General features: G+C 49.3%; 1 protein-coding gene across 7 annotated transcripts in view; it reads right to left on the reverse strand.

Annotated features, from left to right (window-relative positions):
- Positions 1–24,537, reverse strand: part of Fhdc1 (FH2 domain containing 1) — a 35,492-nt gene that overhangs the window by 10,162 nt on the left and 793 nt on the right. For 3 of the 7 annotated variants that reach the window (XM_055596655.1, XM_055596653.1, XM_055596650.1), the window contains exons 2-9: positions 19,446–20,087; positions 11,034–11,095; positions 10,194–10,296; positions 3,994–4,079; positions 3,804–3,904; positions 1,768–1,838; positions 1,581–1,688; positions 190–260 (exon numbers count right to left, since the gene is read on the reverse strand). In XM_055596655.1, the coding sequence (XP_055452630.1) occupies positions 190–260; positions 1,581–1,688; positions 1,768–1,838; positions 3,804–3,904; positions 3,994–4,079; positions 10,194–10,296; positions 11,034–11,095; positions 19,446–19,946 (1,103 nt within the window). In that variant the 5' untranslated portion in view covers positions 19,947–20,087. Of the gene's footprint in view, positions 1–189; positions 261–1,580; positions 1,689–1,767; positions 1,839–3,803; positions 3,905–3,993; positions 4,080–10,193; positions 10,297–11,033; positions 11,096–15,506; positions 15,519–19,445; positions 20,088–22,519; positions 22,593–22,847; positions 22,865–24,315; positions 24,523–24,537 lie in introns of those variants that run through there. The other 4 variants (XM_055596649.1, XM_055596654.1, XM_055596652.1 and 1 more) reach the window with 4 other exon arrangements.

The raw sequence follows: 24,537 nt of genomic DNA on the forward strand, positions 1-24,537 counted from the left end.
CACACACACACACACACACACACACACACACACACACACACACACACGTACCCAGCACATGGAAAGGAAGGCCGAAAGTTCAGATGTTTCAGAGTTCAGACTGGAACGAGAGTGCTCACTACCCCACCATTTCATGGGGAGGCCGACAAGGAAACCAAGTCTCACAACACGCTTGGCCTCTGTGCTTACCTTGACGTCTCCTGCACATGCTGCAACTTCTCAGAAAAGTTTAGAAGGACGGCGTCTTGCTTCTGGGCTTCCTGGAACAAAAACAGACTTTCTCAAACCAGTTGAGCTAAGCTGGGAGGGAAGCCCCCTTCCCTCAGAGCTAACCTGGGAGGGAAGCCCTCTTCCCTCAGAGCTAACCTGGGAGGGAAGCCCCATTCCCGCAGAGCTCTGGGGAGTCTTGGTTTTCAGATTGCACACTAAAAGCAGATCCCTGAGACATGAATTCTGATATTCTCCCTTAGCTTTACCAGAACTGCACCCACTGTTTAGATACATTTAACTTTCCCAAGACAAACGATCCCCAAATGAAATTCAACTCATGAGCCTTGAACCTCAATGGAATGAGGCAGCAGCTCAGTGCCCATTGTTTCCACGAGAACCCAATATATGCTGCCTAAATGCCAGCCATCTCGGTGAGCGCGCTCTTCCATGAAGGCGTGAGAGGTTTCTGGCTGTTAAACCAGTCTGTGAACCATCTGTAATGAGAGGCATACAAGCTGAGGAGCTGGATTCTTCAGCTGCTTGGAGGCTGACTTGGGAAAGGCAAGTGGGAAGGAACCTTTAGGGGATCCTTCCTGCAGGAACAAGACCCAAGCCACCTACAGCCAGCGCCCAAGTCTGTCAGACAGAGCCACACACATCATCTCAAGCTAGGGAAGGAAACAGTTTCTCACTTCAGCACTTTGAATATTGACTTCTCAGTCAAGTACTGAGGCCTAGAGGCTGGGGGTGAGGAAACTCTTGATAGTATGCTTGCCCTGCACGGTAGGACCCTGGTTTCCACACCCAGATTCCAAAGAAAAGAAGCCATAGATAGAGTCAGACTTCAAATCTACAATAATAGACAGCGCACCAATGCACAGTTCTTAAGAGACTGTTCACTGATGAAGTCCATCTTACAATGGACGGTTCAACATGCGGCCTTCTACTTTCTGTCCCTACAGTGGCTACCCTTTCCAGCCTAGCTCACTATCCCTACGGTGGCTACCCTTTCCAGCCTGCACCAAACCAGACAGCTACCACCAGGATGTCTTCCCAGATTTGGCTCTTCTCCAACTTCTTCGCTGTGTCTTATTTTCTTAAAACAGGAAGCCTGCTCAGGCCATTACACCTTGCAAACGCCTGCCTGCTCCCCTTGGCTAAAGCATGAGCTCCGATGTCTGAATCTAGCCTCACTACCTCACTTGCCCAGTCCCATCCAGTAGCTCAAACTGGAAAGCCACAGAGCCTCCAGAACCAGAGTCTTCTTGGCACACTCCTTGTTCTCCACCTAATTGAGAAAGCACCTCCTGCCTAGGACAACCACGCCGTCCTCATGAGGCATTCATAGAATTCCCCTCTGCTTCACTCACCTGAGCGACAAAATGCAGAAGGGTCATCCCAGGCTTGTTGGCTTTTGTGTCCGCCAATTTGAGTAAAGAAGACAGCTTAAATCCCACGGCATTGCCAGCATACCCTCCCTGACAAAGACAAGAAAAGCATTGAGCCTTGAGACCAGCAGTGACTCGGCAGGCACAGGTCCATCTCGGTTCTACTTACTGCATTCATGATATTCCCAGCCTGCAGCACCAAGTGTAATATCGAATGCAGCTCCGCACACGACATCAGCTCTGTCAAAAGGAACACACCACTGTAGCTTAGGAAGGCCTCACACACACAAAGGGCGGCCACCACAGCCAGCTTCTAGTATGTCCGAAGCAAGCTCTGACCCCAAGCCAAACACTCCCTCAGTGTAACTATGTCTATGGCGATAATAGAAATATAATACGATCTATGTCCTGGTGTTTAATGGGGATCAAACATTCAGGGCAGTTAAATACAGACTTGTTCCCTAAGCGTTTCCAAGTCCCAGAAGTCACAGCAGCCCAAGGAAACAGTGTGCTGTGGAGACAGACATCCCCTCTTCAGCAGTTTATTTTCCCTTTATTCACAATTCTTTGAGACTGTTTTCATGAAACAAGAAAACCAACAGCCAGCGACATTTTGCTTAGCCAATGAGTTATGAAAAGATAAAAAATAAACATGCTGGGATGTCATGTAAATAACTTGCAAACCACCAACCCTCGGGCCCCTGGTACTCAGAACATCTTTCCATTTTATTCAAAGAACATTTCATTTGCCTTGGCTGAAGGCTTTAGAAGGGAACCACAGTAGCATATTGGTAAAGTAATTATTACCACAGTCTCTTAGAAAGAAACACAATTGAGATTATATATTTGGAAAGCTAAAAGATATGCTTGGTGATTAAAATGACAGCGGAGGTAATAAAATGTCACCTATGCTACTTACAGGTCACTGTTCTCCACCAAGTCTGGCAGTACTTTCAAAACATTACATTTGGATCAGTGCCTGTATTTTGTTATCTAAGAAGGCCAGTTTGGGAAGGTTACACAGATAAGAAACGTTTCCTCCATGCCCACAAATTTATATTGCTCAATACGAAAACAAATGCTTCCATTCCCATTTGAACAGAAGGCTCAGTCCTTTCCCAGTCACTGCAACAAATAACGTCAGCGTGGAAAGGACTGTAGGAGGTCTCCGCGTGGAAGGAGAAAAATTCCTTTTCATTCCTCATGCTGCTCCAACACGAAGAAAATGCGGAGGGCTGGAGCAGAGCTTTCCTCTCGCCAAGCGCAAGAGCAACTGGACAGGAACATCAAACAGGACTAGAAAAACAACCAGACAAGTCGCTGGGAGGGAACCAGGCTGGTTCTGGTGAGGGCTGGAGATGGGAGGGCGGGAGGACCCGCCTGTGCCAACCTTCACTCACAAAAGCCAGAGACAAAGGCGGCAGCCTGGGGAGGCAGAGCCTGGGAGGGGGCGGGGCGGGAAAAGCAGTGTTGGATCAGGGACTCCACAGACCTGACACATCTCTGACTTCACTGAAGTCCAGAGGGGCGGCAGGTGGGAGAAGTCCAGAGAGCTCAGGAGCCCAGGCAGGAAAGGACAGGGCTGCATCCTGGGGAGAGAGTCTGCCTGCTTTTGGCAGGTTGGTTCCAGTCACCCAGATGATGAAGCCGGCCCAGGACATAGGGACTGTGCCTACATGACAACACACACCTACACACTATACACTGTATCTCGCTCACCAGCATCGCAGCCCTCACACTATACACCAAACTCCACACACAAACACAACATACAGTACACACAATCCAGAGCACATACCGCAAACACTACATGTAAACATAACGCAGACACACTCTATACATATACACAACACACACTATGCCACAGTCTACACACACACACACACACACACTCACACTGCATGCACTCATACCATCTACACACACACACACACACAGAACGCTAAGCACGCCGAGAAGCAAGACAGGCCGCAACTTGCAACTTTACTCTGAAGCCTGGGATGAAAGAAACTTTCTTCCATGGAAAAATAATATGCAAATTAATGCTCATTACCCGCACTGCGTCCTACCTATACCTTTGTCTTTTTTAGGTGATCCAAAAATGGGACTTTCCATTTCTAACTGAATCTGAATTTTTCTTAAAAAGATAAACGGCTACCAAAGTTGACAAAAGCAAACTATCTGTAGAAACACATATTCAGTTACCTTTGGTAGCCGTCCTTAGAGTCGTTATGTCTTTGTACAGAGAAGAGCAAGATGGCATGAACTCCTTTTTTAGCACCATGGCTTCGATCCGAAGCGAATAGCTAAAAAGCAACCAGAAAACAAAGCTGTAGCCTTAAAGTCGGCAGCAGCCCCACCCACAGAGAATGGCGACAGGGGACTACATCCTTACTTTGGCACCTGAATCAAGCAGTACAGAAATGAATCTGCCAGCGAGAGCTTGGACACATCGCCGTTAAATGACTTTAACTTCTTTACCTAAAAGACAGAGGAAAGGGGAGAGGGCAAAACATCAAACCGTTGATTAAAATCAAGATTACTTTACATTTCATCTTAGAATCCTTCTAAGAAATAATGTTTCAGTACAAAATTCAAATTAATAAAATGTAGCTCTAAGAAAAAGAAAAGGAAATCCACACCTACAACTGTTATCTGCTTGCTTGCTTGTTTACAGTCTCTCTATCAGGGATGAGCTCAGGACCCTGAGCACACTAGCCAGCATCCTACCACAGAGTCCTAGGCTGGGTCTTGCGCTGGATGGGCAGATGCTGTGGCCGGAGCTTATGCTGATGCAGAACCCAACAGAGGGATGGAGGAGACTAAATCCTACAGGCCACTAGTGCCTCCACAATGAGAATGGCCTCCTGCAAGAACACCAGAGGGACGGGGCCCACGCTGCCCTGCCCGAAGCAGGCAAAGCTCCCAGCTAAATCCACACATCTCTGGCACTTTGCCTCCTGGCTTTCCACAAAGTCCAAGAGTGCCTTGGGCACCAGTGGGAAGAAAAATTAGGTTTTTTTCTCTTAGTGGCTGAACTAAATGAGCTCATTTTTTTTTTCTTTACTAATTTCTTTCAGAACAAGGCAGCAAGCTGTGGATCTAAGTGACAGTAACCGTTTTTGTTTTGTTTGTTCTTTTGATATAGGGTTTTGCTATTTAACCTAAGCCAGCCTCAAACTTCTGATCCTCTTGCCTCAGCCTTCGAATGCTGGGATGACAGGTTTGAGACATCTTACCTGGCTACTGCCCCCGACCCTACCCCACTCCCCCAGCGTTGGAAATAGAGCCCAGGGGTTGGCTCTGCCACCGGGCTCCACCCCAGCCTAGACACGCTATTGGAGAGAGTACAGCTGGGATCTTCTGCAGGTAGTAAGAAGGGCAAAAGCGTCAACTGAACAGTGTAAAGATTTCTACCCATGAAGTAGCTACAGTATAGAACCGGCCTAGGGGCCAATCAGCAGGTAAACAGATAAAGAAACTTCAGAATTATATTCAGCGGCATGTCACTCGGCTGTAGAAAAGAGTGAAAGCCTGTTTTTTGTAACAGAATGGAAGGAGCCACGTGGCGTTATGGTAGGTGAAGGAAGGCCGGTGCTGAAAGGCACGCACTGCACGCTCCCTGTCCTACGCAGAAGAAGCTAAGAAATGTCTTGACTGTAGAATGGTGGTCAGCAGGCCGTCCAGGGCGAGGGAGGGCATGGGCAAAGAGATGGTGTCCAAGTGATGCACTTTTTCTAACAAAAACGCTTACAATGGAAGAGACACGGAAGACAAGCGGTCTGTGCAGTAGGAAGGTCACAGCTCCATAAATGAAGAAAAGGTGTCTCCAATCCCCACCCCCAACACACGCACACACACGCACACACACACACGTGTGCACTGGCACAGCTGCACAGCCTAAGGACTAGCCGGCAGAGGGGGAGGCTGGACCACGCTCAGAACAAGATCCTGAGTCTCCATAGCAACTGGCACCTCAGTTCCACTGCGGACAGATGCAGCCATGCGGGCAACTGTTGACAGGGATCACTGACCAACTCTACATTCTTCCTTCATCTCAGTGCTGGACACTCAACCCAGTGTGACACTTAGCCTTGAGATGCTAAGTGCCAGATCTACCATGAGGCCACCCTCCGGCTTTGTTAGTCTCTAAGGAGCTTCCTCTCTACAAGTCCGCACTCTTCAGCTCTCTGCTTAATGGTTGGCAACAAGATTTCAAGCCCTTTGAAGCAACTGAAATTGTTGCAAAGGACACAGTAGGCTGAGGATAAGTTCAAGGCCAGCTTAGGCTGCGTAGCAAGGCTCTGTCTAAAAAAAAAAGCCAAACAAACAAAAAGAAAAATAGAAAATTACAATATTTCTATCTGTTATGTGAAAATATAAAATCTAACAGTACAAATTCACTCTCTGGTATTAGCTCTCTCTCTAGGATGCTCTGCTCACTTCATTTTCATTTTTGCAGTGCTGGGGTGGAACCCATGGCCTCCAGCTTGCTCTGCAAACCTCTGTAGCTGAACTCTCCCTTTTGTGTTTTGGTTTGTTGCTGTTGTTTGGGTTGGTTGGGTTGTTTTTTGGTTAGGACAGAAAACAGCCATTTGTAAAATTGTATTTGCCCCACTTGCAAAGGGCTGCAACGTGAATTTACCATTATTTAGCCTTGCCCCCCCCCCCCCACACACACACGGAAAGACTCAGGATGCTTCCAGTTTAGCTCAACCCCAACTAAAGCCTGGCTTGTGAACTGAGACAGCCCTAGGCTGAATTCTGATTCCCCTGGAGCTGACTTCAACAGATCACTATATATGGGCAGGGGCAGAGGGAGGCCAATCCTTTTAGAAGACCCTATGCTCACTGTATGCATAACCACAGCACAAATTTTAGGCTGAAGCTTGAGCCTGAGGATGGGTCATGCTAAGTAAACTCTAAGAACTTCTATTAAACATATGCTAAACTGTGACTGAAAAAGGATGAATCTCTTAGGCAGAATCACTTAGGCAGAAGGCCAAACATGCTTATAGATCTTAAGGGAATGGAGCCGGAAGACAGAAATTTAAATGCCACGTACATAGCTCTTCTCTAGTTCCCAGCAAGCCTTGTGTTCATTAAGAAGGATTACAGTGCCTTCCCAGTGGTGGGGAAGGAAGGAGACGAGGTGAGATAATGTAATTATTATGCATTCTCATCGTTATCAAAAATCACACCTTAAGCACTGTTAGGAATAATTCTGCTGGCTGAGCCAAGGGCCTCTCATTATGACCACTGCTGTGCCCAGAATATGCTCTTAGGATTCACAAGGGCAAAGGGTGGCCTCCTCACCCTGCCCCAGTCTACCGCACAGACTCTGAGAGGCAGGCAGGACTTCCGACAGAAGAACCATCTCAGAGTAATGAAGACACTAGGGAAGAGTGTGATAGAGGGCTGCTCCAGCATTCAGGGAGCCCTGGTTTCGCCCTCAGCATGGGGTAGCTGGGGTGTCCACCAGAGCTAGCAGCTCGACGAGCTCCTCCCATCTGTGTCCCCAGGACACTGATATGGTCAGTGCAGCGGTGGCCCACCGCAGGGCTGACCAGGCTGGGCAGCTGCCCCCTCCTGGCCTCCTCCCCGCATGGGAGCCATAGCACACAAAAGCACCCCAGGACTTATAGGTGGGGCTCCGCCTCTTCCTCTGCAAGGGTTAACCACACACTGGAGGAAAGATGAACAAACATGCCAGATAAAGATAAGTGGTGAAGGGCAGAGAAATTCCTGATGACAAATTAGCCTTGGCTTCGGTTGGCCTGTCAGCTGAGGAGGCGTGGGGCCGGGCAGGACAGAAAACCGTTTCCGCTCATATTTTTCAGCATGCTGATAAGGTTACAGGAGGTTTTGAATGACACTTGCTCGCACCAGCGCCTGTGATAGCAGAGGTGATGAAAAGGCTGCTGGACCACGTGGTGTCAGGCACACAGCTTTGACAACCTTTGCCCTTCTTTCCTCCAAGAAAGGTAGCAGAGGGCGACAGAGAACTGCTCGGGGTCAAAGAAATAAGGGTTTGGGCTGGAGAGATGGCTCAGAGGTTAAGAACACTGGCTGTTCTCCCAAAGGTCCTGAGTTCAATTCCCAGCACCCACATGGTGGTGTGCAGGCACCCAATGCAGGCAGACTGCTGTATAAGTATTAAATAAATAAATCTCAAAAAAAAAAAAAAAGAAATTAGGGTTTAAGTCCACCTGTCCTGTATCCCTCAGCGCTCCTGAGACACCATGGTGAGAGCCCATGCCATTTGCAAATAAGGAGTATCACACAAGGTCCCTGTGCAGGCTAGACGAGCAGAAGGCGACAGAACAATCATCTCGGTGACGCACGGACTTTTCTCTGTCAGTCACTGGACCGAGCGCTGTAAATACAGCGTCAGTGAGTTTCATTTTTGTCCCATCTGGTGGCTGGCACAGGAGGGCGTCAGTAGCTGTGGAGTCCTTTCCCGCGCTAACAATGAGAAGTGTGTCACGTCCCGGACCATCCACACACTTAAGCTCTAACCCTCTCTCACGTGGCTCAGCTTCCTCCCTGGCCTCACCCTCATCATTCACGTAGACCACTACAGGGTCCTCCCTGAAGCCCCTTGCACAGCGCCGACACCCTGAAGTCCAGGGTGGGGTGCCTGGCAGGGTGTGTTTGCTGAAACTGAGTGTGGAGGGCATGGTGAGCTGCAGCTGAGAGTCAGGAATGAAAACAAGAAGTGTGACCAGCCTGTCACACATTTAGACTGAGGATGACCTTGTACAGGGATGTGTCCGGCCTGCGTCAGGGACCTCAGGGGTCCTAGCAGCCAAGGCTTCTTTGCAATTAATTCACTTACTGGTCCAGAGGACCTGGGAGATGTGGGCAGCCCTCAGGGATTCCGTCCTCACTTGTCCCACACCTCCCCACCCACATACCACCCCCCAACCCATACACCCCCACACCCCCACCTATACCCCCCCACACTCCCAGCGCAGTCTCCGTTCCAGTGATACCCCACAAAACTCAAACAGAAGAGCATCCTTAAACTACAGGCTCTCTGACAGCTACTTGCTCTTTCAAAAAACTTCTCTGTGCTTTCTAATCATTTTTAAGCTGGACATGAAAAATGAAAATATTAAGACAGTGGTTCTCAGCGTCCCAGCTTGTCAAAGCGTGAACCTGGCAGCTTCCCTCAGGCCTCGCACCTGACTCTCATTTACCATGAGGAGCCTTCTGAGCGCCTCCACATGCCCTGTCAAACTTGATATTCCCTTAAAACCAACCAACCAAACAACCAAACAAACAAAAATCTCGATGAGGTCGGTTCGGAGTGAGCGTTTAGAGAAGTCCTATGAGGGTGAGGACTGGGGCCATGCAGGAATACAATCTCAAACCAGGGCTGCACTCATGCCAGGGCGGCGCTCCAAGCTAGAGCCCCAGCTGAAAGCAAAGACTCTTTGAAAGACTCAAATTGACTAGACCCGAACTCATCCTAGCAAAGATTCTTAAGCCCCCATTCTTCACACAGGAGAAACGACAAAGGAATGGTGGTCTTTAAGAGACCTTGAGACCCTTCAATTACATTAATACACGCCAAGTGTTAATCTGGACTTGAGCAAATTACACTTCATTTGTAAACAAAATCTGAGACAGAGAGTGTTCTGTCACCAGATATACATGAATAATATGTGCTGCTTTGTCTCAATGTTTGTAAGCAGATGGATGTTTAGAAATTCTTACTGAATCTTCCTTCAGAAGTGAATATTGGTATCACCACAATTGTGGGGAGGTTTATGGAGTTGCTGTTCTAGTGCCTAGGGCCAGTGAGTAAGGGCGCTGCCTGTAAGTCTGGTGCATGAGCAGAGTCTGTGGCTTGGGACCCAAGGAAAGGTGAAAGGTCAGAACCAATGCCATAAAGCTGCCCTCTGACCTCCAAAGGGCACCATGTCGCTCACTCACCCTCCAACACACACAGTATTAATAAATATGCTTTTTAAAGTTTTAAATTGCTCTTCTCTTTTCTCCTATGGAGCTGCTAACTACCCAATAACTAACTAATCAGGTCCAAACAAAATTACTACCTTCCCAGCACTGCATTTTCTGTGACCACAGCAACCTCCCCTGCTAAGTCAATTACACAAACACCTACATTAATTCTCACCTGCACTTACAGTATCCAAAACTGCTTTCCTTTTCCTCTTTTAAAAAGAAGAAGGTGTAGGTATTATAACCTGGGTTCATTCTAAGCAAAGATCAAATGTTAAGATGATGGAAGAGAAACCTGAGATTTATTGAGCCAAGTACCATGCTGGCTTAGTCATCTTGGGAACAGATGAGGTAAGTGTCATTGTCCTCACTTTATAGGTGAGGAATCTAAAGTTCGCAGGTGCTCAGGCCCTTGCCCGGTTCCTCAGTTGCAGTACTGCACCATGCAAACAGGGACTCTGAGTCCACAGGCCTGGCTCCTTCTACCGGACCGCCCCCTTTGCTTTTACATGTGACCCCGCTGGTCCTGGGAAGGGCAGTGCCCTTTGGACAGGGCCTCTGATGCTCAGGGGAACACGTAGCCCCTGGCCCCACTCCAGACACCCCAAGACTCAACAAGTTCCTCACCTCTTCTGACTCCGGCAAAAGCTTAAGGATTTCCCACAGCGTCTCTGATCCGTAATGCTCACTCTTCCCATGATGGATATCTTCTACGATGGACTGAGGAGACCTTGAAGAGATAAGAAAATTGTACTTGCTGCCTTGTCAACAGTGACACAAACCTACAGAAATTAAAAGCACATCTCTCTGCCCCCTCCATCTGCTTCTCCCTGGTCCAGAGGCCCACCAGTCCCACCCCTGGAAACCACTCCTCCAGATGGAGTCCCCAGGAATCCCAGGACAGCAGGCAGCAGCACCCACCAACCGTAGGAACCGTCCCTGCGAGGGGCTCAAGAGCTCCCCCACCACCAGGCACTAGGAACAATGACTGGGGATAGCGGCAGAGGGCATCTTTCTCAGTGGTGTAGACATTGAGAAGCCACTCAGGTGCCGTAAATGACTCCCCACTCATGTAAGCAACCATAATTAAACCCAGTAGATTTAGCAAAAAAGACAGCCAAGGAGAAGACGATTTGTCGGAGTGAACAGTCTCAGGGGCAAGGGGGAATGAGAGAGGGTAATAATGCCTAAACTCTGTGTCTACGTATATGAAATTGTCAAAGAATTTAAAACACACACACACACACACACACACACACTTCTTGATGTACAGGCCTCCAATGGACATGGCAGGACACTTGTGAGCTCACAGCAAAGACAGACATGTAGACCATGGAGGCATACATCTAGGACTGACACAGAGGGGTGCGAAATGTCCCTAACTCAGATTACAATCTGCATTGCAGCTCATCCACACCCTCATAGCATGGATATGGCTAAAATTCCAGACAAGGACACAAATCTTACTTTTTAAACTGCTTAAGAAATATCCCAATGTTCATACTTCGCTTTGCGTCCAAGACGGTAATCTGGAAAGAAACAGATGCATAAGACATTTTAAGACTGAATAAATACAGCTCAGCCTAGGTGTGGTGGCACACGCATTTGGTCTCAGCACTTGGGAGGCAGAGGCAGGCTGATCTCGGTGAGTTCTAGGTCAGCCTGGTCTACATAGTGAGTTCTAGCATAGCCAGGGCTACAAAGAGAGACCCTGTCTCAAAATGCTAAAATAATAAAAATAATACTGACTAAAAATAAAATGAAATAAAAAACAGCTGGAGGAAACAAGAGAGTTAAAAACCAGTCAGAGTACAATACTGATGTACAAGGGAACAATTTCTAATATGTAAATATGATAATTATCACATGTTCCTAATATAGTCTTATGGAAAGCTTTTATTGTCTTTCCTTAGCAGTAAAAACACACACCACTGGGTGTGGTGGCACACACCTGTCATCCTAACACTTCGGAAATAAGAGGAGGAGTTCAAGGTTAGCCTAAGCTACATGGTGAGTTGGAGTCCAGCCTGGTCTACGTGATAGTAGCCCTACCACCACCTCCTCTAGAAAAAGAAAAAAAAATCATACTTGGACTGGGTAGTTCAGCGGTACAACATGTTTCCAGCACGTGTAGGCCCTGGCTTCTAGTCCTAAAACAATACACAGGATGTGTTTACTATACTAGTATATACATACTAATAGATAAATGCTTTATTTTAAAATTTATTTAAAATTTTCTTTTGCATACAGCCCATACTTAAAAGCCTAAGTAGATATATGAGCATAGCAAGAATCACATGAGGGTTGAAATGGCAAAATAAAGCAATGGTTCTGCTGAGATTGGCCCCAGCTCTGATTTACAGATGTAAATCACTCATTTAGGAGAAAGTAAGGAAGTATCGTAGCCACGAGTGGTGCTCGCCTGTGATCCTCATATTCCAGAGGTTGAGGCAGGAGGATTATCAGAAATTCAAGGCCAGTCAGAGCCTGTCTTAAAAAAGAAAGGAAGGAAGGATGAAGGAAGGAAGGAAGGAAGGAAAGGAAGGAAGGAAAGAAAGGAAAAGAAAAAGTATCCTACAGCTTGTTTGCTGAGAACTTTTTAAAAAATTGTCTTTTACAGGAAGTCTCAATTCATACATTTTTTCTGTCTCCAAGTTAGGAGATACCATGTAATCTTACTGTGGAGACCAGGCTACCCACGAAATCCCAGGGATCTCCTTGGTCGGATTAAAGGTGGGCACCACCATACCTGGCATTATACAGCATCTTTTGACTTAATAAATGCTGCTATAACTATCCTATTGTACTATCAAACCCCAAATTGAATTGTAACAAGTTTTAAATGTTCAAAAATAATTTGAGAAGATTTTTATTAAACTATAGATGAGAACTTCTAGGGGTTCGCTGACAAGTGATTTCTGCCTCTGGAAGCAGAAGACAACCTAAAACTACTTCCATCTTTTCCATTTGCCTTTTGGTAAAGGGGGAGGGGGCAGACCAAACAGAGACCAACAGAGAGACTCATTGAGAACAAACGAGAATCAGGCTTCAGACCAAATTCTGCATCGCTGGGTGGCTTCATGTTTGTCAGCGACAGCAAGGCCGTTAATGCTGCTTCCTGGCTGTAAGGTTAAATTTTTACGAGGTATGGTTGTCTCCTTTTGAAGACCAGTCTTAAACAATCTCATTATTTACTAACCTGCGGGTTTATTTGATGTTAACACAATCACCTGCCAGCCATAAAATAAGCTTCCAAACTGAGAGGGCACCCTCCTTAACAGACTCCTACCCAGGGGCTGCAGTTCAAGTTCAGTGTGAAGGAAGAGAAAGAAAGGGACTAAGCCTGTGAAACCTAACCCTCTAAGGAGGATCGTTCCTCCAGGACGGAGGACTCTCAATTAATTAAGACAGAAAACTGGTCATTACGACTTGTAAATGAAAAGCCACAAGTACAGACATGAACACTGATACGGTTGTGTACGTGTCTACCCAGAATGGAAACCTGCTGTACAATTCTCTCGCTAAATTGCCACCTCTTGCTGTGTTTAATCCTGGACTGCAGCATCCTCCCTGCCCCCTTCCCTTCCAGCTCCACCCTCATCCTGTTCACCCTTCCACCCTCTGGAGCTCTGAATACTTGGCATAGGGCCATAGCCACCACTGCTGAAGCAAAGGGAGAAATTACTCTTATTATCCCAATTTGACAGATAAGGAAACTGCGCCTCAGAGATTTCATTTTGTGGCTTCCCCAAAGCAGTGTTGGAACAGTGTCAGCCTGGTTCCCTGCGATCCTTCTTCCTCTGTTCCTGTGACTTTAGTCCTCACGGGTCTCCTATGTGATCAGTAAACGTAGCCCCTCCCACACCAAGGTGCAAAGGTCTCTTCAGAAATAGCGACAGGTCTGAGAAAAGCAGCCAACCACAGTGTCTGGCCAAGTCTAGTGTGGAATCTCAAGTGACGTCATGTTCTCACATAGACTCCAGGAACCTAAGCTACCCCAAAGAGGCAGCACCCCAAAGGGGGTGCTCAGGTCAAGGGCAGTTCTAAGCCTATAAGAGATGTTCTCCACCGACCAAGGGGTTTCAGAAGTTGGTCACAGTTGGCCAGTTCCTGAGGAAAAGCCTGGTCTGGTCACGACTGATCAGCTTACCAGGAAAACAAAGGCTTCACCCAAACAAGGAACAAGAGACAAATGATAGCATTTCAGGGCAGCACCTGCTCTCTGGCACCTTCAGATTTACCTAGTGGCTGATTCTGCTGCCTTATCAAACAGGATCCTTACAACAGCTATAAAGGTGTTTGTTAAAGCCCTTCAAAGAGGGTTATCACTGCCCATGTAAGGAGCTTATCTCACTTCCCAAACTCTGGCTGCCGCAGAGCTAGTGTTTCGGCTGTAAAGTTCTTTAGGACTGGCTGGTGGTGTGCTGGAGACACGGCACAGCGGCATTTGACAGAGATCCCAGGGGATGGAAAGCTAAGTCAGAGCAGACAAACTGCCCAATCTAGGGAAGCGCCCTCCCAGCCATGAAGGCGTTGTCACCTCCGCTCCACCTGTATGTGCCACACCAGATGATGTATCTTTGACAGTGGAAGAACCCAAGGTCAGCGTGTCATTCAAGGCCGGCACAAAGCCCGCCTCCCGTACCCTGTACCTTTAGACAGTAGGAAGCAACACTTAGTAATTTGACCGTTTGCAGGTGCACAACTCAGTGGCACTATGCGTGTCCACATGGCACCTCGTATGTCATCCAGCTCAAAGTATCCACACCTTGCAAGACCAAGACTCTGACTCCAATAGCAGCTACCGCACCCCCCTAGCCTGGCTGGCTGGTACATCTATCTCCAGGAGTTTGCCACTCTCTCTCTCTATTTTTTAGGTGTGTGTGTGTGTGTGAAGTTATATGCAGGTGTACATGTGTGTAGACCAGAAAACAACTGCCTGAGTCACCCTTAGGAACACGGTCTGTCACTGGCCTAGAAGTCACCAGCTGGGCTAGACTGACGAGCCAGTGAGGCCCAGGGATCCAGCTGTCTCCACCCCCAGTGTCACGAGCAAAAGCATGCACCACCACACCCAGCATTTTCACGTGGGTCCTGGGGATCGAACTCAGGTCCTCCTGCTTTTGCAGCAAGCAGTTTACTGACTGAGCTATCTCTCCAACCCTCGAGACACCTCTTATAGGCAGAGTTAGAATCCCCCTGTGTGGAGGGCTTATTTTCTTTAGTGTGTTTTCAAGGTGGAAGGAAAAGGACCTTTAAGTCCCTTGGTGTGTTTCCCTTGGTGCTGTGGTCCAGGTTTCTGGTTTCCTGGTGCTGAACGCTGGTCTAGCACTGCTAAGAAGGCTCTCGAATGGTGAGCTAAGTCTCAACCCTTTAACCACTTTCAGCTCACTGCATCAAAGGGGCGTCCTGACATAGGCTGGTCAGAAACAGTGGCTAACTCCGCCCCATTCAAAACTGAAAAGCAAAACAATTTTAAATCTTCCTCGTTTAGGTAAAGGCTTTCACGTCACTTTGGTCTCTGATGGCTTTTCATGTCTTAGTTTTGGCTGGCTATCGATGGGAGCTCCTTTATTTTATGAGGGAAAGAGACCTGAAGCATATGTATTGTTTTAATCCACACTCTATTTAGTTCTACAGTTCTGGAATGTGAGCACATCCCAGCCTCTCAAGACGCCCTGGGAATGCAATCATGGCTACAGGAGAGTAACTGGTTCCCAAATGAGGGCGTGGGAGGATGAGGCAGCATTGCTCACGGATCCAGAAAGAGCCCTCATTCTTGCAGCCTCCCTCCCTGCTCCTACCTCCTCCTCCCTCTCCTCTCACTCCTGTCCTCTTCTTCCAGTCTGCCGCCTGCTCTTCAACATTCACTCAGCATCACACAGTCACCATGCTAAATGACAGCTGGTGAGCCTGCCCCCTTTTCTGCTCTGTCCTCACCTAGGACGATGGTCCTTCACCCTGGGTCAGTTCTGTTTGCTTTAGTCTTCTTTCATTTTCTTTACAGTTGACCAACTTGATAAGCCATATTGTCATCCTTAAGAGCCACTCAGTGGGGCTGTAGAGATGAAGCGGTTAAAAGCACTCACTGCTCTAACAGAGGATCCAGGTTCAGTTCCCAGCAGCCACTAGGCAGCTCACAATCACCTGGAACTCGGTTCCAGGGGTCTGAATCCCTCTTCTGGCCTCTGGGTGCTCTTGCATGTATGTCGCGTGCACGCAGATGGGCTAACACATGCGATCAATCCGTAAACATTAAAAAGACAAAATAGCGTCTAAAGGATTCCTCAGATTATAAAGACAGACAGAAACCCAACCAACGCCGGAGCTGAGGACGTGGGACACCTGGAATGGATGGGCAGGAGCTTGGCAGCTTCCCCAGGATGGCATCGGTGAACTGAAATGAGGGCTGTGCTGAACCTTTTATTAGGACCTCAGACTGGATCAGGGTATCTCCCATTGCTTCATTACAGCCTAATTACTGCGACACCATCACACCTGTGATCTCTCAGGTTAATTTTTAGTAACAAGGATACAGGGATAGTAGCACTTCACAACCTCCTTCCCCCAATTTGCTATTTTAAGTGCTGCTCTTTCTATGCCTGGCATTCCCAAACCAACATCTTCCCTACCCTCCAGCAAATTCTTCCTCTGGAGCACAATGGAACTTTCTAGTAATCTCTATAGGCCCTTTAAAGTGAAAGCCAATCATATAGTATCAGGCCATAACCATGAGGTTATGATATGACAGAGACCCAACCTGCTCCTCTGCACGTCTGAACCTCTAGAGTTATGGCCTGTTGTGACGAGCTAGTGTCCCGTGTCTGGGTTAGGAGTAGGCCTCCGAGGAACACGCAGGCCAGCATGTTCTCCAGGTGTCCGAGACACAGGGTGAGGGCCTTCAGCTTTTGACCCTGGACTCCACTCACTGGCAGGGTGAGCTGGAAGATTTATGGCTGATCTTTGTCAGAGTGTAGTCCTGCTGAGCTATAGCTTCTGTAGGAAAGAAAATGGCAAACACCAGGCTATTTCCACAAGAAAAGCACACCCAATGCTTCAGTCATGCTGAAGGTAATGTAGAAAATTGAAACTAACCCCACTCCTGTATAATGAGGGGCTTGAGGCTTGGACAATCTCTTGGCACTTGGCCATGTTCACCTTTTCACATGCTATCTCTTAGCGCCAGACACCTGTAAGTGTCAAAAGTACCATCTCTGCATCCAGTGCTCACAGCAGCAGCAGCATAACCCTCGGAAGCAGCATAGCTATCCAGGGCGGAGGAATTTAGAGCAAAACGTGGTCCAAGCGCACAAGGGAACATGGTGTGGACCCGATTCTGACACACGCTACACCTTGGATGAACCTTGAGGACATGAGGTTAAGAGAAAGAAGTCGGCCAGGAAAAGACAAACGCCACAGGGTCTACTTCTATGTGGTACCTGGAGTAGTAAAAGTCACAGAGACAGAAAGAAAAATGGGGTTGCCAAGGGCCAGAGGAGGGCGACTGGGAAGTCCTTGTTTGATGGGTATGCAGCTCAGGTCCGCAGGTGAGCGCACTCTGAGGGTGAATGGTGGTGTTTGCAGCTCAGCATGGATGCTCTAGGTACCAGTCAGCCAATAGTTAGGGCAGTGAATTCTATGTGTAATTTACAAAGAAGTATTTGTGTTAGGGCAGGGGGTACAGCTCAGTGTTAGAACATTTGCCTCACACGTGCAGTGCCCTGGATTCCATTCTCAGGATCTAAACAACAACAGCAACGACAGAATCAAGGGCTGGAGAGACAGCTCAGTGGTGAAAGTGACTCGAGGCTCACACAGAGGACCAGGTGTGGTGAGCACACACAAAGCTGCTCACAACCATCTGTTAAGTCCAGTTTATTCCAATGTTTTCTTCCAAGGGCACCAGATCCACATGGTACACAGACACAAGCAAACAAAACCCTCACACACATAAAAAGCAAATGAACAGATCTTTTAAAAAATTAAAATATATGTTTTTAGAGCTAGGGAGATAGCTTGGTTGGTAAAATGTTAGTGTTGGCCAGACAAGCCTGGCCTCCTGGCAGTCCATTGTCCTGATCGGACCCTCAGAACACATATGCAAAACCGTACTGCACACGGTAGCTCAAGTTCCCCTTTGTGGAATTGGGACGCAGAGAAGGAAAATCTGTGGAAATCCTGGGCCAGCTGGCTAGACATTAAGTCGTGGTGAACAAGAGAGACCCTGTCTCAAAGAAGATGAAAGGCAAAAGGACCAACAGAGATCTACGACCTCCACCCACCAGGGTGGCATCTGAGCACTCCTCAGTTCAAAGGAACACACACATACTATTTTAAAATAACCCTTTTAAAAGAGAAGCTGAAGGAAAAATATAAAAACCTGTGACATAGGCTGCAGAGATGGAAGAAAGTGGACGGGAAGACATTCGCTCCTGTGCCTCAGATCTGGCCTGGATCTGGACTATTCCCTTCTGTCATGACTGGGAGCCATCCACCGGGCTGGTTGCCAGCTTCCTCCCTCAGGCGCTGTCGTCTGCTCTTTACCTTACCAAGCTGCCCTTAACTCCCTGAATTCCTCCACTCCTGGAGGAGGATGCTCCGCTCAGCTGAGGGCTGCCTCCCGGGGCGCACTATGCTCAACCCGTCTGCTCTGGGTGACTCTCGGGACATTTGAGCCTGTCCACACGCACCTGTCCAGTCACCTTCACACGGAGAACTAGGAGACAAGGGTGAGACGTGACGGACAGCGCAATCAGCCACCTCTGCTGCAAGCTGGGCCAAGGCCAGGGTACTAAGGAAGTGACTCCTGAGTCGCTTCCAATACTGAAAGGGCATGTGACCAACTGAAGGGACAGACAGAGAAACCTGTGGCCAGTACTGAAGACACCATAGCTTCTCCTAATGACTCCATCTTCCAATTTCCTCAGAGTTTATTTGTCATAGCAACTGCAGTGCCTGTGTTCCCTGTATTTTTTAAAAAAAATGCTCTCAGCAATTTCAGGGGAGATCATACAACTAGCTTAAAGGGCCCTCTGGGGCCTGGTGGAAGGCGTTCGCATGTTCCCGAGCCAGGAAGAGAAAGGAGGTCAAGACTGTTGGCTCAAGAACTCAATAATGCATGGAGCAAATACTTCACCCGGGGCCCTGCCCACTTCCTTATCTAGGCAGCTCCTTGATGACCTATTTTCTCGGCTTCTTTACAACAGATTAAAAAACAAAGGATTTACATTGAGTTATGTGTTTGGTGACTTAACAGCCAGTTCCCCCTTTAAAAGGAACACATTTAGTGTTAACTGGAAACATGCTTCATAAAAACTGTCTGAAATTGTCTGAAAGGAGCTTAATGTTTGGCTCTTTAGAAACCCATCCCTGAAAAGGTCATGATCTAATTCAGAGATCTGAGGCATGGAGGCCACTCAAAACACTTGTGCCTGAGAGGGAAAGAAACCCCAAGCCGGCCTAGAAGGCATCTGATCCCGGGGGGGGGGGGGGGGGCCGCGCGTCCCCCGGGGGGCGGGGCCCCGGGCCGCGGCCGTGCGGGGGGGGGGGGGGCTACAGAGTCCAGGCTCCAGCTGAACTTGTCCCTTGAGCAGATTGCAGCAGAGTTGCTAGCGACAGGGTGGTGTTTGGGGACCAGGGCCAGCAGCCCCCACTGTATGAGGTCATGATTCACAGGGATGTCTGGGAGGACCCCGCTCGCTCGTGCATACTCAGCTGCTCAGCCCCCCCCCCCCCCGTGAGCCCTTCCTGTGGCTTCCAGGGCGCAGCTAGCCTGCGCTCTCATCCCCCAGTGAAATGAACCAAATTATCTGAAAAAGTCAATTCCAGCACAAAGCCAAGGGGCCACAGCCTCCCCCACCCACCATGCTCCATTCTTACTTCTTCCCGGGCATCTCTGAAGGACGACGTCAAAGCGCCTCCCCTCTTGGGGAGAGAAGCCTTGCACGTGTCTTCCTGCTGCCCGAAGAGCTCCTCGATGGTCTTCTTGTCGATCTGGTAGTGTTGCTGCTGCTTGGCCGCCAAGGTCCAGATGTTAGTCTTGCCTCGAACTTGCTCCTCTGGAATGGTTTTCCAGAAAAAGCTTCGCATCCGTGTCTTCTTTCCCAGGGAGCTGTGGCCATTCACGTGAGACACTGGGGGTAGTCCCGGAGGAGGAGGGGGGGCGGGAGGTCCCCCAGGAAGTGGAGGCGGCAGAGGAGGAGGAGGGGAGAGGGGGAAGCCCTCCCCTGAATGCGGACAAGGTGGAGGTGGAGGCGGCGGAGGTGGCGGTGGGGGGGCCCCAGAGGGTGCCGCGTGCCCAGTCATGAATGCAGCCGCAAGCGTGGCGAGAGTCCCATTTTCCTTATCGCTGGCCAGGGAGACACAATTCATAACATGCATAGTACTGTTGCCTTCTAAGGAGCTAATTCCTTGACCTTGGAGACGCAGACACAAACACCAAACTCGGGGCGGGCGTACTTCTTGGCTCGAGAGTCTGCTGCCAGGAGAGAAGGCGACTGTGCTGCATGTCAGCTTCCAGACCTGCGAAGAGCAAGTTCAAAGTCAGCGCTGGCAAACGCCTTCACAAACTCTTTCCCCATTTGGAGGCCAGGATCTGCTGGACCACAGCAGACAGATATCCGGGTCCAGGGGGCATCTCAAAGCAGGCGAACAGACACATACCTTCCCAAACCCAAACCACATTTTGCTACCGGGGAAAACTGCCACAGAATCAGCAATAGAACCATTTTGGAAATCTCCCGTTTATCAATGAAGCGCGCACACAGCCAGCGCTGTAGGACCGGGAGTGCTCCTGTGAATAAACTACTTGTTCACCACGAGGCTCCTGGCTTCCTTGGCTGATGTCCACCGGCCTTGGGGAAACTGCCCAAATCGCTGAAGCATTAGGTGTTCAGTGACCCTGCCTCTATCCAGTCTGGACAGGTTCTCTCCAATCGCTGGGTTGAAAGGCATCTTCAGGTTGAAGGAAGCAGGGGGCACTTGAAGAAGACAGCAGTGGCCCGGCTGTTCCCCTGGAGCCTGTCACCAGGCTCCCGCTCCATGGGGTGATGCCGTCCCCCAACTAGAGAAAAGTGTCCTGGCCTGTTGTATCACCTCAAGAGACTGCCCTTCTCTCCTCTGCCAAACTTCAGGACACCAAGTGACTCTGTCACCCTTCAGATACTGTCACCCTGGAGTGTAGAAAGCCACTCTTAGAAAGCCCTAAGCCTGCCACCTGCCTTCTCTGCTTGGAACACCATGAGAGAGAGGAGCTGCGCATGACGCAGTCGCCTATCGAGGTCACCACGTCTGGCCCTATCCGTACAATCACTTCACTCGGAGACCTTCATCTTTATGGACTTACAGAGATTTGGGCTTCATTCTAGTTATTACTAACAATTCAAAACAGGATCAAGACGCTTCCTTCTTAGGAAGCCAGCTGAGAGAGGGGGTGAAGGGAGCCGATAGCAGATATTAACACAGCATCCCAGAGGGCGAAGAGGGAGCTTTTTACCTGGCTTTCCTGGCTATAATTATCTGCTGACGTCAGCACTGTCAGAGCCCTGACTTGCAAACACAAGTGAAGCTGTCTGCTATCACTAATTCAGACATTGTGAAACACTGTAACACAACCACAAATAATAGGCAGAACTTCCAGGGAGGAAGAGTGGAAACATTCTCCCCAACATCCTTGAGCTGCATTCTGAGCAGGGGTGGATGACCTCACCTCATTTCAGCATTTTTCATCTATGAAATAGGAGAACACCTTTCCATTGGCTTGTGTAAGAAAACCGCACTATACAGGAATGCACTCAACTATTTCCAATAGTAACCGCTCATGCACGTGCAGCTTCCCCTCACCTTCACTATGCATTTGCTTTAAAAACATGTCTCTCGGGGAGGGCTCTGCAGAGGTGGCTTGGTGGTTAAAAGTGAATACTGCTCTTTCGAGGACTCAGCCCCAGGACCTCTGACACTTAGGCCTCCAAAGGCATCTACACTCAAGAACGCATATATGCACTCAAACAGCATTACATACATACATACATACACACAGTTAAAAGAATTCTTTTAAAACAGTGTCTTCGCTTGATAGAAGAAATGCCAAAGTCCTGGCTGCTAGCGGTACGTGTGATAGCTCCACTTTCCTACCAACGTTTGTGAACTATGAAAGTTTTCCTCTTTCAATGTTCAGTGGCCGCATGTTAAATTGCCTCTGTGTTACAAGACAAATGTTTATTCTTATGAAACATTGAACTGTCTGAGGTTTGCTTATTTTATTTGTGGTGCTGGGGATTGACTCCCAGGCCCTTTTGTATGCCAGCCAGGCAGTCCTCCTCAGCTGCTGGCTGTGGCTCTGTCTTTATTTACTTTGGAGCTGGGCCTTCAATGCCCAAGCAATGTGCAGCCCTTGACAGTTTAGGTACTGAATAGAAGATACATTTCCAACTATTAACTTGATACTTAAAAAATCTTTTTCATGATTTCATGTGTGCAGCTCCGTAGAATGGAGACATTTAGGCATCACCAGTGCATAATGTCTAAATAAGTAAAGCTGTAAGTGTGTATGGGGGCTGACTTCTGCTCACAGAGAGAGACTGGCTTTCAGAAGGAGCTTTCATGATTATCATTAGGGGCACAGCCAGGCTGTCTTCACAGTCGGCACCCCTACAGCGGTCATGACTCATTGTCAATTACAGTTTATGGCTGCATTTGAACTCCTCTTTTTTTCAAGACCGTACAGGTAATTTTGGCAGTTTATTCTTACATATTTTATATTCTTCTGTGCATAAAACACCCTTACAAAGTTGCTGATTCTCCAGTTCACTTCCAGTTCTGATGGATTTCTACGTCATTTGCATCCACACAGAGGCCTCACGATGGCCAGGAAAGTCCTCTGCCACGAGGCCCTGAACTGGATCCCCAGCACTGGGGGCTAAGAGAGGGGATAAGCAAAAAACACAAACACAAACCCCAGTGATCTGAAAGCAGTGATCTGTTCTGTATCCTGTAAGTATCCTTCCAGCTGTAGCATTGAACCGGTCAGTGCAGACGCAGAAATACTAAATGAAGAAGCTGAATACTCAAAGGTCACATCATCAGTCACTGTCTTCTGACACCTGCACCCCAGAGGACTAAGACTCCTGTGAGTCCTGTGCTGTGCGTGGCGGAAGTACCAGATAAAAACTTGCCAAAGTTAAAAGGTGACACACAGGAGCTTGCATTGATATGATAACTATGCTGCCTGGCCTGAGAGAAGAATGTCACTTTAAGAAGTTAAAGGAACAAAGGGAGGCGTACCAGGCTGTCCCTAGTCCCTTTATCTGACAACCCCCCACGACAGTCAAAGACTCAGATGCTCCTCAGCAGCATTGGATGAATCAGTTCGCTGGCAATGATTAGCCGCATGCGAGTGCGTTTATTCCCATTTCTTCAGCAGCATGTCCCCTGCCGACAACCCTGCTCGGGATTTCCACTGCTGAAGAGGTGACAGGAAAGCATACCATCCGACTCTTCCCAGGCACATGTGGTACTAAAAGAGGATGCACAGAAATATCCTGTCATTCTGCCACAGCAGGGATGGCCCAGCACACTCTCAGGGACGCTGGGAGAAGCGCCGGTGACCCCGCTTCTCGCAGTGGGCACCTGGCAGCAGGGACAATGGGATCGGTCCTGGTTCAGTCTGGGAACCAAGTATCCCATCAATCTCCCCAAGACAAACAGAGGCAGGCTTGCCTCTACACCTCCCCCTACAGGGGGACCTCAGCAGCAGGGAGCAGAGCTGTCACCAACAGGCTCCCTGAAGACACAACCCACCTTTAAGTCTTCCAGTAACCATGGCCCATCAGAAGTGGGGTTGCTGTCCCTGCCTCCGGGGAGGCTGCTGCTCAGCTGAGCATCTTCTAACTCAGATTTCAGTAAGGGACGCTATGCTCAGGAACCTTCAGGGTCTGATCAGCCAGCACATAGGGGCGGAATAAGAAAGTTCCGAAGGGTTCCTGGAAGAGCTGTCTGGCTGCTGCACAACCCGGGTAACCAGGGCTCTCTCAAAGGAGGGTCTGCACCGCTGCTCAGCAGTAATAAAAAGTGACACAGAGCCAGACGGCTTCCTCTGACCTCCTGGCACGCATCACGGATGAGGCCCGAGCTGGAAGGGCAGCCATAGACCTGATGAGCTGAGCACAGGAGGGAGGCTGAGCTACAAACTCGGTGTTCCCACTTGGGAAAAGCCGGGGCTGGAGAAAGCTCCTGCCTTTCTAAAACACCGTCCCCTTCTCCCTACTCACTCCTTAAAGAACATTCCTCCACCCCGACCTCACGTTGCAAACCCTTTCTTGATAAACCAAACCAAACCAAACCAAAGCTGTCAGTTTGAGCACAGCCTGCCTTGGCACTTCGGCGGGTTTAATCTGTTCTGTCACATAAACAAACGTTCACAGCTGCAGGACAACGCCGCCGCCGCTCCCTCAACGCACGTTTTCAGTTTCTTCCCTGCCAGTCCCCAAGCCAGGAAGAATAGGCCGGGAGCGCCCAAGGATGCTCCCGGAGGGACCGGCGCTCCGGGCAGGCAGCCGGGGACCGGCGAGCGCGGCCGAGGCGGGCCCAGCCCGGGGCGGAATTCCCTCACACACCAGCTCCAGGTCCTTACGAGGTCTCCGGGACCGGGCGGGGAGGGAGCACCGGAACGCGACCCTCTCCAGTCGGATGGACCCGGCCTTTCCCAAGTCCTGCCCACCCGCTCCTTCGGCCCCCGGCCCCGCGCTCTCACCTATCCACTCGCCCAAAGGCCCCCGGCTCCGCCGCGCCCTCTGCGCTCAGCCCGAGTCCCCCAGAGCCGCGCGGCCGGCCCGGGACGCCTGACCGCAGCGGGCTCCGCTGGGCGGTCCCCGGCGCGGCTCCACGGCCGCCTTATCTGGGCCGGGAAGGCGCGCGTCCCGGCGGAGAGCCGCCCCCACGCGCCGGCAGGACCCCGGCGGGGACAGCGGCCCTC

Source organism: Psammomys obesus, unplaced genomic scaffold, assembly GCF_907164565.1.
Source record: "Psammomys obesus unplaced genomic scaffold, mPsaObe1.curated_primary_1811, whole genome shotgun sequence".
NCBI classification, from domain to species: Eukaryota; Metazoa; Chordata; class Mammalia; order Rodentia; family Muridae; genus Psammomys; species Psammomys obesus.